The sequence below is a fragment of the Squalius cephalus genome, assembly GCF_949319135.1.
Source record: "Squalius cephalus genome assembly, chromosome: 10".
NCBI lineage: Eukaryota > Metazoa > Chordata > Actinopteri > Cypriniformes > Leuciscidae > Squalius > Squalius cephalus.
Window position 1 is genome coordinate 177,501 of NC_137131.1, and position 15,477 is coordinate 192,977.

The 15,477-nt window shown below is 42.7% G+C and overlaps 1 protein-coding gene across 1 annotated transcript in view; it reads right to left on the minus strand.

The window, feature by feature from the left end:
- The window catches only part of kdm6al (lysine (K)-specific demethylase 6A, like), a gene marked incomplete at its 5' end in the record, with an annotated part of 63,520 nt that overhangs the window by 14,589 nt on the left and 33,454 nt on the right, over window positions 1-15,477 (minus strand). The window contains 6 exons of the mRNA XM_079883080.1: window positions 1,083-1,212; window positions 4,885-5,543; window positions 8,273-8,593; window positions 11,854-11,955; window positions 13,417-13,494; window positions 13,988-14,119. Of these exons, the coding sequence (XP_079739206.1) occupies window positions 1,083-1,212; window positions 4,885-5,543; window positions 8,273-8,593; window positions 11,854-11,955; window positions 13,417-13,494; window positions 13,988-14,119 (1,422 nt within the window). The remainder of the gene's footprint in view (window positions 1-1,082; window positions 1,213-4,884; window positions 5,544-8,272; window positions 8,594-11,853; window positions 11,956-13,416; window positions 13,495-13,987; window positions 14,120-15,477) is intronic.

A 15,477-nucleotide genomic window follows, 5' to 3' on the forward strand; every position in this document is an offset into this window, starting at 1 on the left:
CTCAGACGTTCACGCTCACACTCGCACATGCTCACTCTCACTCACGCTCACACTCACACACTCGCTCACGCTCACTCACACTCAAGCTCACACACTCACGCTCACACTCACACACTCGCTCACGCTCACTCACACTCAAGCTCACACGCTCACACTCGCTCTCACTCACGCTCACTCACAGACGTTCACGCTCACAGACGCTCACTCACTCACGCTCACACTCGCACATGCTCACTCACGCTCACACTCACTCACTCACGCTCACACTCACTCACTCACGCTCACACTCACTCACTCACGCTCACACTCACTCACTCACGCTCACACTCACTCACTCACGCTCACACTCACTCACTCACGCTCACACTCACTCACTCACGCTCACACTCACTCACTCACGCTCACACACGCTCTCTCACTCACGCTCACAGATGTTCACGCTCACGCTCAGACGTTCACGCTCACACTCGCACATGCTCACTCACTCTCACACTCACGCTCATACTCACTCACTCACACGCTCACTCACACTCAAGCTCACACACACTCACGCTCACTCACAAACGTTCACGCTCACACTCGCTCACACACTCGCTCACGCTCAGACGTTCACGCTCACACTCGCAGACGCTCACACTCGCACATGCTCACTCACTCTCACTCACGCTCACACTCACTCACTCACACAGACGCTCACACAGACGCTCACACAGACGCTCACACAGACGCTCACACAGACGCTCACACAGACGCTCACACTCACTCACTCACGCTCACACTCACTCACGCTCACACAGACGCTCACACAGACGCTCACACTCACTCACTCACGCTCACACTCACTCACGCTCACACAGACGCTCACACAGACGCTCACACTCACTCACTCAAGCTCACACTCGCTCTCTCACTCACGCTCACACATGTTCACGCTCGCACACGCTCACAGACGCTCACACTCACACACGCTCACTCACACTCGCACACGCTCACTCACGCTCACAGACGCTCACACTCGCACACGCTCACACTCACAGACGCTCACACTCGCTCACTCACTCTCACGCTTGTGTGCAACTCACGTAGATGCTGGGAGTGGGAGGGTTGAGCTTGTCTTTATCCAGAGGAGGAGCAGGTGGAGGAGGGAGGCGAGGAGGAGGGCATTTGTTCAACAGGATTCGGCTGCTCGACAAACCGTTCTTACCAAGATTCCTGAAAATATTAATAATATTAGATAAGTGTTATTTATGCAGAATACAACAAATCAAAATGAATCATAACTGAAAGTTTGGTCAACACCCTCAGAATCTCACTGTGGTCAGAGTTAAAATGCGGTGGCAAATTTTGTGCAAGCCCATGTGTGACATCATTCAAGCGCTTCAAAATATAGTGTCATATTTCATGACACATATTTCATGAAACATATTTCTGTCTGTGCATACAACAATCTCAAAGATTGTAATCTCAAACAATCATCACTTTTATGATGGATAGATGCACTTTTATCATGGATAGATGCACTTTTATTATGGATAGATGCACTTTATGATGGACAGATGCACTTTATGATGGATAGATGCACTTTTATGATGGATAGATGCACTTATGATGGATAGATGCACTTTTATCATGGATAGATGCACTTTTATGATGGATAGATGCACTTATGATGGATAGATGCACTTATCATGGATAGATGCACTTTTATTATGGATAGATGCACTTTTATTATGGATAGATGCACTTTTATGATGGATAGATGCACTTTTATGATGGATAGATGCACTTATGATGGATAGATGCACTTTTATCATGGATAGATGCACTTTTATGATGGATAGATGCACTTATGATGGACAGATGCACTTTTATGATGGATAGATGCACTTTTATGATGGATAGATGCACTTATGATGGATAGATGCACTTTTATCATGGATAGATGCACTTTTATTATGGATAGATGCACTTATGATGGATAGTTGCACTTTTATCATGGATAAATGCACTTTTATCATGGATAGATGCACTTTTATCATGGATAAATGCACTTATGGATAGATGCACTTTTATTATGGATAGATGCACTTTTATGATGGATAGTTGCACTTATCATGGATAAATGCACTTTTATCATGGATAGATGCACTTTTATCATGGACAAATGCACTTATGGGTAGATGCACTTTTATTATGGATAGATGCACTTTTATGATGGATAGATGCACTTTTATGATGGATAGTTGCACTTTTATCATGGATAGATGCACTTTTATCATGGATAGATGCACTTTTATCATGGATAGATGCACTTTTATCATGGATAAATGCACTTTTATCATTGATAGTTGCACTTTTATCATGATAGATGCACTTTTATCATGGATAGATGCACTTTTATCATGGATAGATGCACTATGATGGATAGGCACTTTAATGATGGATAGATGCACTTTTATGATGGACAGATGCACTTTATGATGGATAGGCACTTTAATGATGGACAGATGCACTTTTATGATGGAAAGTCGCACTTTTATGATGACATCACCACGTAGGCTCACTATTGACGTATCACACATGACCAGCGTCGGCCAATAGTGAGCCTACGTGGTGATGTGCAACACAGACGCGCTACGCTTAAACACTATGTGAAAAGACCCGAGGCCCAGAGAGAAGGAAATGAAAAGTGGAATAAAGTCGTTATTTTTGTTTGTTTTTGCGCACAAAAAGTATTCTCGTCGCTTTATAAACTTAAGATCGAGCCACTGGAGTCACTTGGACTATATTAACGATGTCTTTAATACATTTTCTGGGCCAGCAAGTTTCAGTCCCTTAGAAGCCTATGGAGGAGTTAGACAACTCTCAGATTTAAATAAAAAATATCTTAATTTGTGTTCCGAAGATGAACGAATGTCTTACGGGGTTGGAACAACATGAGGGTGAGTAATTACTGACATAATTTTCATTTTTGGGTGAACTATCCCTTTAATGATGGAAAGACGCACTTATGATGGATAGATGCACTTTTATGATGGACAGATGCACTTTCAAGTGCTAACTAGTCTCTCCCTATGGAGGATCCCTTTACCACTCCAGATAAAGCATTTTCGGGAATTTCGTTTCACGTACCTACCCAGAAGTGATAAAATAAAATTGACCAGTACTTTGTTTAGGCTTGGTCTGAAGGGATTTCCAAACCTGCGCACATATATTCAAACGCACATAACTATAGAACCAATTCTTAATGCACATGTGAACGCCATCAGCGTTTATCACAAGTTCGCGTTTAAAGTCTGTGTAGAGAGAATGGTGTCGTCCTAGCGGCCCCTAATTTAATCGTTGTGACTGAAGCGAATCAATCAAAACTAACTTTAGCTGGAACATAACTTTATTAAAGAACTGCTATAAAGCCAAAACAATCTCTGTTACCTTATTATCCATCATTAAAGTGCATCTATCCATCATAAGTACGTCTTTCCATCATTAAAGTGCCTATCCATCATAAAGTGCATCTGTCCATCATAAAAGTGCATCTGTCCATCATAAAGTGCATCTATCCATCATAAAAGTGCATCTATCCATGATAAAAGTGCATCCATCCATCATAAGTGCATCTATCCATCATAAAAGTGCATCTATCCATCATAAAAGTGCGACTTTCCATCATAAAAGTGCATCTGTCCATGATAAAAGTGCATCTGTCCATGATAAAAGTGCATCTATCCATCATAAAGTGCATCTGTCCATCATAAAAGAGCATCTATCCATCATAAAGTGCATCTGTCCATCATTAAAGTGCATCTATCCATGATAAAAGTGCGACTTTCCATCATAAAAGTGCATCTATCCATGATAAAAGTGCATCCATCCATCATAAAAGTGCATCTATCCATCATAAAAGTGCATCTATCCATCATAAAAGTGCGACTTTCCATCATAAAAGTGCATCTGTCCATCATAAAAGTGCATCTGTCCATGATAAAAGTGCATCTCTCCATCATAAAGTGCATCTGTCCATCATAAAAGAGCATCTATCCATCATAAAGTGCATCTGTCCATCATTAAAGTGCATCTATCCATGATAAAAGTGCATCTGTCCATCATAAAAGTGCATCTGTCCATCATAAAAGTGCATCTATCCATGATAAAAGTGCATCTGTCCATCATAAAAGTGCATCTGTCCATCATAAAAGTGCGTCTGTCCATCATTAAAGTGCATCTGTCCATCATAAAAGTGCATCTGTCCATCATAAAAGTGCATCTATCCATCATTAAAGTGCATCTATCCATGATAAAAGTGCATCCGTCCATCATAAAAGTGCATCTGTCCATCATAAAAGTGCGTCTGTCCATCATTAAAGTGCATCTATCCATGATAAAAGTGCATTTATCCATCATAAAAGTGCTCCACATGGCTCCAGGGGGTTGATCTCAAACAAGCACATCTGCAGCACTAAGTATTTGCAAAACTCAATTACACCTGCGTAACGGGAAAGCGGATCAGACTTTGAGATTGTTGTATACACAGACAGAAATATGCACTATATTTTGGATAGATGCACTTTATGATAGACAGACGCACTTTTATGATGGATAGACGCACTTTTATGGACTTCACTGCCATTATAAAGCTTGGAAGAGCCAGGACATTTTTTTATATAACTCCGATTGAATTCGTCTGAAAGAAGAATGTCATAAACACCTATTGACTTGAGTAAATCATGGGGTGATTTTCATTTTTTGGTGAACTAACTTTTTAAGAATTAATTTGACCAACGAGCAGTAATTCAAGGGGTAATCAGATATACTTTTCGGATTCTTTTTAGACTTATAAGTCTGTCTGACTAGTTATGATTAGTTTAAAGATAAAAACGGATGTACCTGCAGGCCTTGAGGACGTCAGGGGATGTGGGGTAAATGGAGACGGTGGAGGACGAGAGCGTGGGTCTGTGAGGTGCTTTAGCACACAGCTCCGGCGGCTCTAGCTTTAGCGGCTCCAGCTTCACCGGGCTTCGAGAGTCTTCCGAACACGCTCCTCCTCCACTCCCGTTAACGGTGACGGTGGAGCCGGGCTTGTTAAGGCTGGCCGAGGGCTCCACAGGTGACGGTGATGATGCGGAGAGGGCGGAGGCGGGCGAGGAGGCGGTGGAGCTGCCCGGAGCCGTTAGCGTGGAGCCGGGGTGAACGTGGTTTAGCCGTGAGTTAGTGGCGGGAATCTCCTTCCCCCCGAGCTGCGGATCGTGTGCCGGAGAGCCGGGCCTGGACCTGGAACTGGGACTGTGGTGCTGGGTGGCAGTGGAGCCGTTGCTCTCTTTGGTCAGGCCGGTGCCGTGGGGAACACCTGAGGTAGCCGTTAGCCATGAGGAAGAGGAGGAAGAGGAGGACGACGAGGAGGACTGGTGATTGACAGCCGGCTCTGAGGGAGTCGTAGAGGAATGTCCAACCTGATTGTGAGGGCCACCGTCGGCCGAACCACTGGAAGAGAGAGTCCGGTCTCCATTAGGACCCGCCCAATGCGAACCTGGACCCTTCTGAAGCCCCTAAATCAGGAGGAAAGTCAAAAGAACAAGCATGAACGAGCCGAGAAACTGTATAAACGCTGGTTTCAGTGGGTTTGAGAGTCAGGAAGTGAATGCTCTCGATGAATGAACGCACTCAACACAAAATGTGTAAAAATGAGATGCATAATAAAATGTTTTGCTTATGATCCTCCCATGATGTAGAAAGTTTAGCTGGGTGTCAGAATTCATGTGTCATATGATAACAGGTTCAAAATTAGTTTTTGATATTAAAAGTTCCCTTTCATAGGTCTCCCAACACTGTGAATATCGCTATGGGAACACCTTTGGTGTGGACGAATGTCTGAAGCCCTGATACCATCACGCCAATTTGATTGGCCAATGACGCTTAGCACCACCCTAAGAATACGTCACGTATACTTCATCTTAGTGTGCTGCGCGCTATTTCCTCAGATTTTATTCCTTCAGGAGGCGGATTTTCTGTTACCCGTAGGAAAGCGTGTTTATCGTGTTATTTGCAGTTTTACCACTCCTCTCAAGCGGACATTATAAGTTTCAAGAAATGCATCAACCCATGTAAGAGGTTCATCGCAAGACGAAACACTCATGACACGTGCGTGCATGTCTGGGTCTTACACATGCCCAGGCGGCGCTTAACGGCCTATCTGACTGTCGTCACTGGGATAGCCTGCGATTGAAAGTTTTGCGCTCTAGACTCACCTGCTTTCTGAGGAAAGAAGGCCTCAAAGTCTACCCCCCGCCTCTCAGTTTCTGCGGTTGCCGAGGCGAGATGAATGCTTGGGGTGACGATTATGAGCCCGAGCGCATGGAGAGCGAGCAGACGGAATATTCGCCCTTTCTCTCTCTCTCTCTTCCCCGAGTCGCTTGCTCGTAGATGAGCGTGGCTCGAACCCCTGACTCCAAAGGCTGTTAAAGAGCTCAGGCGGGCCACTGACTTGGGCTACACTGCCCAGGTCCACACGGGTATGGTGTCAGTAGAGCGCCACCCTTGGCTCACTCTTACTGACATCAAAGAAAGAGAAAAAACCTTCCTGTTGGATGCCTTCATGTCCAAGGACGGTCTATTTGGCGAGTCTGTGAGCGTTGTGGTGGAGAAATTTCGAGCAGCGAAACAAATCCGTTGTTTTCCGCCAGCTTATTCCACGTAGGCCTAGGGAGAGCGAGCGACAACCACCCACAGTCCGTTCGCGCTCGTCTTCCCTGCAGCGCTCCCCATGAGGCACAGCGAAGTGAACCATCGCCTATGGAGCCCCCTTGCAGAGACTGGAGCCCTGGGATACCTCCACGGTTTTGTTCACTTCATGACGCAGAAGGATAGACCTGGGTCCGACAGCCAAGACCTCTCGACCTCAGGAAGTAGTTCCCGATTCCTTCGCTCGTCTTCAGAGGCCTGGCCCTCCATCGGGGAGTTTGGACGAACCACGCAAGCGTATTCGCCAGCCCGACCGGGCGATGAGACAGCTCCCTGTTGTAGAGGTTTCCGCCACTTATGTGCTTTCGACCGATCAGCCCAGTAGGCTTTTTAGGAGCTCTTCTGATATTTGTGTTGCGGCAGGATGGTCCTCTCCGAACACTTTTATCGAGTTCTACAGTCTGGATGTGAGGATGGCTCCTGGCTCACAGGTCTTATCAGCTTGAGCGGACACTTTCCACTGTCTTCCAGCTATTCTCATGTATGTGAAGGCGTTATGGTATAAATCGGTCCCATAGCGTTATTCGCAGTGTTGAGAGACCTATGAAAGGGAAAGTCTTGGTTACGTATGTAACCTTTGTTCCCTGAGTAGGGAACGAGACACTGCGATGCCGGCCTTCCCATTCTTGAATAGTGCTTCCTTCGTCATGGAATCTGAAGAAATAGCGCGCAGCACACTAATATGAAGCATACGTGACGCATTCTTAGGGTGGTGCTAAGCGCTTTTAGCCAATCAAATTGGCATGATGGTATAAGGGCTTCAGACATTCGTCTACACCAAAGGTGTTCCCATCGTGGTATTCTCAGTGTTTGCAGTACATATGTAACAAAGACGTTCTGTTGATGTTGCACATTGAGGAAAACAGTATCACCAACGTATTCTCATCCTAGGGCGTCATATACTGACGCTTTTGACATTTCGTCTACATCGAACGCACATGGCACCCTTTAGCGTCAATATGACACGCACAGAGCTTTGTTCGGTTATGGGTAGGTTTAGGTCTGGGGTAGGGTTAGGGTTAGACCGCTAGGAGGCGCCTTCTGGCCCATATCTATCTGCGTCTCATATTGACGCTAAAGGGTGCCATGTGCGTTCGATGTAGACGAAATGTCAAAAGCATCAGTATATGACGCCTTGGGATGAGAACGGGCTGGTATCACAGACCAGATGCCGATAAGAGCTGGCATGATTAAACTGCTTCTGCATATAAGAAAATGAGTGCAAAAAAGTGCTGCACGGGGTGTAAAAATCCCTATCCCGGTGCTTTTTGGATGTAGGGAAAATGCGACTCATAAAAATGTATCAGTCCAAGGCACTCGAGAGTTTATTTCATTATGGCTTTAGGCAATTAAAACAGTTTTCAAATGCTTCTGCACATAGTTCAGATAATCTAGTGAGTTTGTCATATTGTTTTTTTAAAGCTAAAATATTTTTGGATAAATGTCTAAATGGGGAGGATCATGTCCACGTGTTTTATCTGCAATGCTACAGAAGCGGTTTGGCTTCAGGTTGGAGTAAGAAGCGCAGTGCTCAGACCTGAGTGGCGTTGAGGTTCTGGCTCCTCCACGGGTCTCCTGGGCTCCTGCAGTGGTGAGGTAGTGCGTTGGGGTGCAGGTAAGGCACGTCTCCGTTCGCTCTGCTCCCCGGCGTGTGATTATTGCCGACTGCAGGGGGTTGTGGGCCGGAGCGAGAGCCGGGACCGGGACTGGGAGGCAGCGGCCCGTTGGCCAGCGGATGAGCAATGCAGGACGGGCGGGGAACCGGGCCTCGGGGAACAGGGTGAGCAGGCAGTGAGGAGACGCCCGAGGGTCCGTTGGGGAGAGAGGGTCGGATCGGGCCCGAGGAGTTCTGCCTCATCTGTAGGGAAAGGGCACAATCAACACCAAATATTAAGCAAGTCAAACAAAGACCTATTAGTTTAAAGGCCCGTGCACACCGGGACGATTATCGCGTGCTCTTTTCGCCGACGTTTAATGCCTCGTGACTAAACAAAGGGCACCAATGTATGCATGCACACCAATGCAATAGTGACCGTTATGGAGGATGATCAAATATTTCTTTTAATTTTATTAACTTCGCTACATCACTCCGCTACAGAGAAACATGCCTCACTAGGGATGGGCATTTTTCAAAAATATTGCATTCGAATATTCAGGCTCATAAAATTTGAATATTCGAATATTCGTTTATTTAAATGACGTTTAACGAAAAAGCCTTCACCATTTCTGAAGAAGCTTACGATTAGGCAATATACACAACAAGCTTACAATATATGTTTAAGTTTTCTTTTAATTGAAAACATTAAACAGTAGGTTTATGTGTAAACAAAAAAATATAAAGAACAAAAGGATTTAAGTTCAAGCAGCGCGAACAGAAAAAAACGGCTAATAAAGCAGAGTAGCAGATTACGCCAGTTATCGTACAGAACGTACACACACTCGAGTCAGCATATGATTATCGTGTTTATATTGTTTCACGTTTGTGTTGAGAAAAACAATAATATCCACATGCAGGCGCGCCGCCAGCAATTTATGCTCGAGTGAGAAAACGCGCTGCGCTGACAGGCGTTTCAGAGACAGTGTTCGGTGATAACGGTGAAGATAACGGTTTCATGTGATTTCTCATTGTGGTGATGATATTATAACTCTAGATTAATTAATTAATTTGATCAAAAGTAATTCCATTTTGTAAGATAATTTAATAACCTCATTTTCGACTAGTAATTCCAAACTTCGCGAGGCAGACGATGACATTATGATCAAATACAAACAACTTGTTAAACACGCGCCACAGTGCCATCCAGTGCATTTAATTATAACTGCGAGTTAGTGCTTGGGATTTATCAGGGATTCACTGCATTTACGACCCGCAAAGTATTTACGGCTTCATAAATTCAATAAAATTCGTATAGCATTTTATTTTTCGAATAATAATTACAGATCGAAAATTCAAATATTCATGCACATCCCTAGTCTCCACACGCACTCCACCGGGTTCAGAGCGGTGTGTAACCGAGTAACCAAACTCAAGTGGAAATTTACTGGAACCGTTCCGTGCTGTTCTTAGAAGAGTTCGACCTGACGGAGGAAGAGCAGCTGAAGTGTCACAACTAGGGATGGGTACCGAAACCCGGTATTAAACGAGCCCGGTGCTGAATTATGAAAGACCGCTGGATCGATAAGCTTGGACGTTATCGGTTCTGCTGTCGGTACTGGAGAAATTAAGAAAGTACACGTGCTATTTATTATTGCTATTAAGAAATTATCTTGCTAATTTAATCTCGCCAGCCACTTCTATATATAATAATATTGAACCATTTGTCAGTGATGCATTTTTGCTAAAGAGAGAGAGTGTGTGTGTGTGTGTGTGAGAGAGTGATCTTTCACGCGGAGCCACGGCGCGCACATCACAACAGCCCTGCTTAATGAGTGACGATGAGGACAGAACTAAACATTCAAACGGTTACACTTTAGATCTTTGATATCAAACTAATTTTATTTTAGATTTTGTCTTCCAATGATTATAAAAAGGAAGATATTTGAGGTATAACCATTAAAAACTAAAGCCGCATTCTCTCCAGCGCAGCTTCCTTCCCTTCACAGCGGTGCGCTGTCATTTCTCCCTAAAACCCAAACGTAACGTCAGAATCTGCACGATCGGTGACTGTTGTAAAATGTAGTCTACTGTTGCTAAACTGCGGGACGCGTTTGATATTAAAAGTACCAAAATTGACGCAATAGACGCTGTTCCAAATGCGGCGCGCGCTCCGAAACACACCGCAACGAGACAAGCAACGTATATTTTGGGCTTCATGTAAACGATCAAATATATACAAAAATGTCAAAATGGCCGTCTTGGGAGATTCACTTAAACAGTTTATGTCTTAAATGGGCGTAAATAGCTGGGAGAAAATATGATACGTAATAATGATTAGATCTGCATTTGGTCTTAAAGAGGTTCTGATAAACCTGCTGACGATTGAAGTCGCAGCTCTTGAATGAATAATTTTGGCTTTTATAAGCTTTAATCTATCTATGATAAACTATGCAGTGTTATTTTACATCTGACTTTATTAGATGTCTTTTTAGCCCATATTACTCCTGAACAGTAACGTCAGACTCAGTAGACATTACTGAAATTAAAGCACTGGTTATATAATTTGTATATTTGTTTTATTGTATACTTTTTTTTTTGTTTGACCATGTGTTTGTACTTTGTTTTTGGTGTCCTATGTCTTCTGAATATAAAACACAAAAGCCTGCACCCTTCTGCATAACATTCATGTTTTATTTGTTTTGTTAAAGCATTGCTTTTTCTTTTGCTGAAGATATTTATTTTACATTTCAAAATATAAAGCAATATTAATTCTATTCTAAATGATTATTTTTTTTCCTTTTTTTTAATATAACAAAAAGAACCGATAAGAATACCGTTAAAGTACCGGATCGATAAGGAGTATCGGTAAGAGTAGTAATGCCATTAAAACCTTAACGATACCCATCCCTAGTCACAACAGTCTTAAAGTCCCCCTGTAGTCAATCATTTTATCCGTTAAAACTCATCTTTATTCACCTAAATTACATATTTAAGCATTTTTTTCCCTTTAAAAAAAAGTTTATGCCTTAAAATAGCTTGAATGTAACTCGACTCCCTTGCCTAATTTAGTATGCACAGTTCTATGAATATGCAAATGAGCCCCGCCTCCACTCACTCACTCAGCTCAGAGATCCACTGGTTGACGATCACACGTTGATCTGATTGGTTACAAGGTAGTTTGTGACGTCAGAAACACCAGCGATTTCAAAGCGTGTTTTTGAGACTGTCTTTGGTTCACTGCAGTTTTAAGGAGAAAATACTCAGCAATGCTGTCGACTTATGAATTTACACATGGTTTGTCTTAAAGCATATTAAAAACTCCACATAGACACAAACAACATTGGATTTTCACCACAGGGGGACTTTAAGAGGAAAACATCTCAGCCACAGAAAACAATGAGCTGGAAGATTTCAGGGCCAGATTCCAGAAACATGTGGTTTTTCCTCAGAAGGTTTTCCTGACCGCTGTTGTGACGCACCTGTTGCTGGTTGTGACGCACCTGTTGCTGGTTGTGACGCACCTGTTGCTGGTGCATGGCTGACAGCTGAGCCTCCAACTGATCCAACATCTGCATCTGAACAGGCTTCAGACTCGCACGGTTGGCTCGCAACTGTTCCAGCATCTGAGAGGAAGAGACATTCATCAGTCATCAGTGTTCATCTTGAAACGGATCAATAATAGTCAGGGACGTCACATCTGAAATCAACAGCATGGAAGTTCTTCAGTGAGAAGCAGCTCACAGGCCAACAAACCCAGGGATCCCAATCCTGTTCCCAGTCCAGATCTAATCACACACCTGCACCAGCCATTCCAGGCCTCAGGATCACTGGAAGCCTCCAGGCCGGAGCAGGATTGGACACGCCTGGTTTAGACCAACATCACGCATGCAAGGGGTAAAACTCTTTATGACTTTTGGCTGTTCATTTACACAAAGGCGTTTCGGGGCCTGAAAATCCAAATATTTGAAATTATTTTTATTGTATTTTTTCTAATGATAGCGTATCGTCTCTGTGTAGACTACAACAATGTGAATTTGTGAAAACAGTGATGCCATGCGCATGCGTATTACACATTCAGTCAGTAGACGTGTAGTGTTTCTTTACAAAGTGACATCGCCAACTACTGGCCTAGCAGCAGAATACATGAGAACGGGGATCGTTTTGACATCGTTGTGGTCTGAACATCACAACACTTTTTAGTATATTGTTGTCGAGTAAACGTGCCCTAAGAAAGTAAAAGCTGGTATGAAATGTAAATGAACCCAATTTATTTTCTACATGCATGTTATGTCATCCACACGTTTCATTTAAAAAAAATGTTTTGAGCTTTTAATAATCAGATTGTTGTAACTGGATCTTCCAGTGAAGAGTCATATAGTGCAGCTAAACTCCACTCATGCTCATCTGCATACACTTGAGTGCCACGCCCACATTTCAACATCCAATCAACAACCCATGCAAAGAGCCAAGTCCCGCCCTACATTTTTTCTTTTTTGATGATCGTTATAATCGGATGTAGGTCACAAAACGGATGCACGATATTTCGGCCACCATATCGGTATCGGCCGATATATGATCATTTTTGATGTTATCGTTATCTGACCAATAAGAAGATTTGGCCAAAATATAATGTATTACTTCCTTCAGCTGAAACACTTCAGATTCCCACTGTTCATCATGATGGTTTTAAATTGCTTGAAATATGATTGGAATCACCTCAAAAAAGTAAAACACAGTGAAGTGCAATGCATAAAATTATAATGAGTACATCGTTATAAGTGTGTTTGGGTCATGGCCTTTAACGGTGAGACTTTTGTTTTTGTAATCAGACTCTCAGAAATAATATAAAAATTTGTATTTAAATTTATCGACCAATATATTGGTTATCAGCTTTCTAATATAAAGAATTATCGGTATCAGCCAAAATGTTTATATCGGTGCATCCCTACACAAAAGAAAAGATCTGCCGCTACTCCTGTTCCATCACCCCGGGTCATCATCCCTGAGGACTGTGTGTTCATCACACACTCACCTGCAGCTTCTGGACTGGCACACAGTGTTTATCACACACATCACACACTCACCTGCAGCTTCTGAGGAGACGGGTACCAGCTCGGAGTCGCTGGCGGTGCTGAACTGTTGGTCCAAGACTCTGAGGAGCTCTGAGGAGGAACAGAGGAGACACCATTACAGGCCTCGTACAGACACGGTCAAATTCCAGGACTTTCAAGGACTTTTCAAGCACTACTTTTTTTTTCCAAGAACTACAATCAGAGATCTCACTTATCTTTCTTTATTATCTTTTAAATTGTACAAAGAATGTAAATAGATAAATAAAAATAAACTAATAAAACAAAATGGTACAAATAAAGTGCAGCAGATGCTTTGACTGTGGAAACTTAAACCACTGAAAGGATACTATGACAAAGATATCGCTTTCCTTATTCAAACTGTATCATCCACTTGGATATTTATAAGAGCAATATCAAGCTCATAGCCATAGAGAGGAACATGACTCTATATCTACATCAAATGGACTGCATCTTTAATTCTGAAATTATTTCATTTCAATAATTCAAGCACTTATCAAGTACTTCATCATAAAAATGGCTGTTTTTAAGGGTTTTTCAGGTTTTCCAAGAGTCGAGCACAAACCTTGGCAGGGCTGGTGGTTCTCTTCCTCTTGGCTGGACTGGACTGATCGTCGGCCTGATCCAGTGGACTCACGTGGGCCGGCAGAGACTGACCCGAGCCCTGAGACGAACCCGACGCCCCGGGTTTACACGCCTGAGGGAGACCACACACACGTCAGGAGACACAGAGACTCAGCACATCTGAGAGTCTGAAACGCTCACAGTCAGCACATGTAAAAGTCGTCGATCAATATTCCTCCACAATAGGCAGAAATCATGAGAGGAATAGAGCTGCGAGTGGGCCGGCTGACAGCAGAGAGAAGCATCTCAAAGGGAACGAGGAAATCATGATTACAGCTTGAGATTGAGCCTCGCATACTGTGTGACCTCTTGACCAGCAGCATTGTTGAAGAGTTAGTTCACCCAAAAATGAAAATTAGCCCATAATTTACTCTCCCTCAAGTCATCCTAGGTGTTTATGACATTCTTCTTTCAGACGAACACAATCAGAGTTATATTAAAAAGTCCATAAAGTCCATAACTGAAGTCCATAAAAGTGCATCCATCCATCATAAAAGTGCATCCATCCATTATAAAAGTGCATCTATCCATGATAAGTGCATCTATCCATCATAAGTGCATCTATCCATGATAAAAGTGCATCTATCCATGATAAAAGTGCATCTATCCATCAAAGTGCATCTATCCATTATAAAAGTGCATCTATCATAAAAGTGCATCTATCATCATAAAAGTGCATCTATCCATCATAAGTGCATCTATCCATTATAAAAGTGCATCTATCCATGATAAAAGTGCGTCTATCCATCAAAGTGCATCTATCCATTATAAAAGTGCATCTATCCATGATAAGTGCATCTATCCATCATAAGTGCATCTATCCATGATAAAAGTGCATCTATCCATCAAAGTGCATCTATCCATTATAAAAGTGCATCTATCATAAAAGTGCATCTATCCATCATAAAAGTGCATCTATCCATCATAAAAGTGCATCCATCCATTATAAAAGTGCATCTATCATGATAAAAGTGCATCTATCCATGATAAGTGCATCTATCCATCATAAGTGCATCTATCCATGATAAAAGTGCATCTATCCATCAAAGTGCATCTATCCATTATAAAAGTGCATCTATCATAAAAGTGCATCTATCATCATAAAAGTGCATCTATCCATCATAAAAGTGCATCCATCCATTATAAAAGTGCATCCATCCATTATAAAAGTGCATCTATCATGATAAAAGTGCATCTATCCATCATAAGTGCATCTGTCCATTATAAAAGTGCATCTATCCATCATAAGTGCATCTGTCCATTATAAAAGTGCATTTATCCATCATAAAAGTACATCCATCCATCCATCATAACATTGCATCTCCTAGATGATGGAGAGATGCACTTTTATCATGAATGGATGCTTTTTTATGGACTTTCGCTGCCATTATAAAGCTTGGAAGAGCCAGGACATTTTTTAATATAACTCTG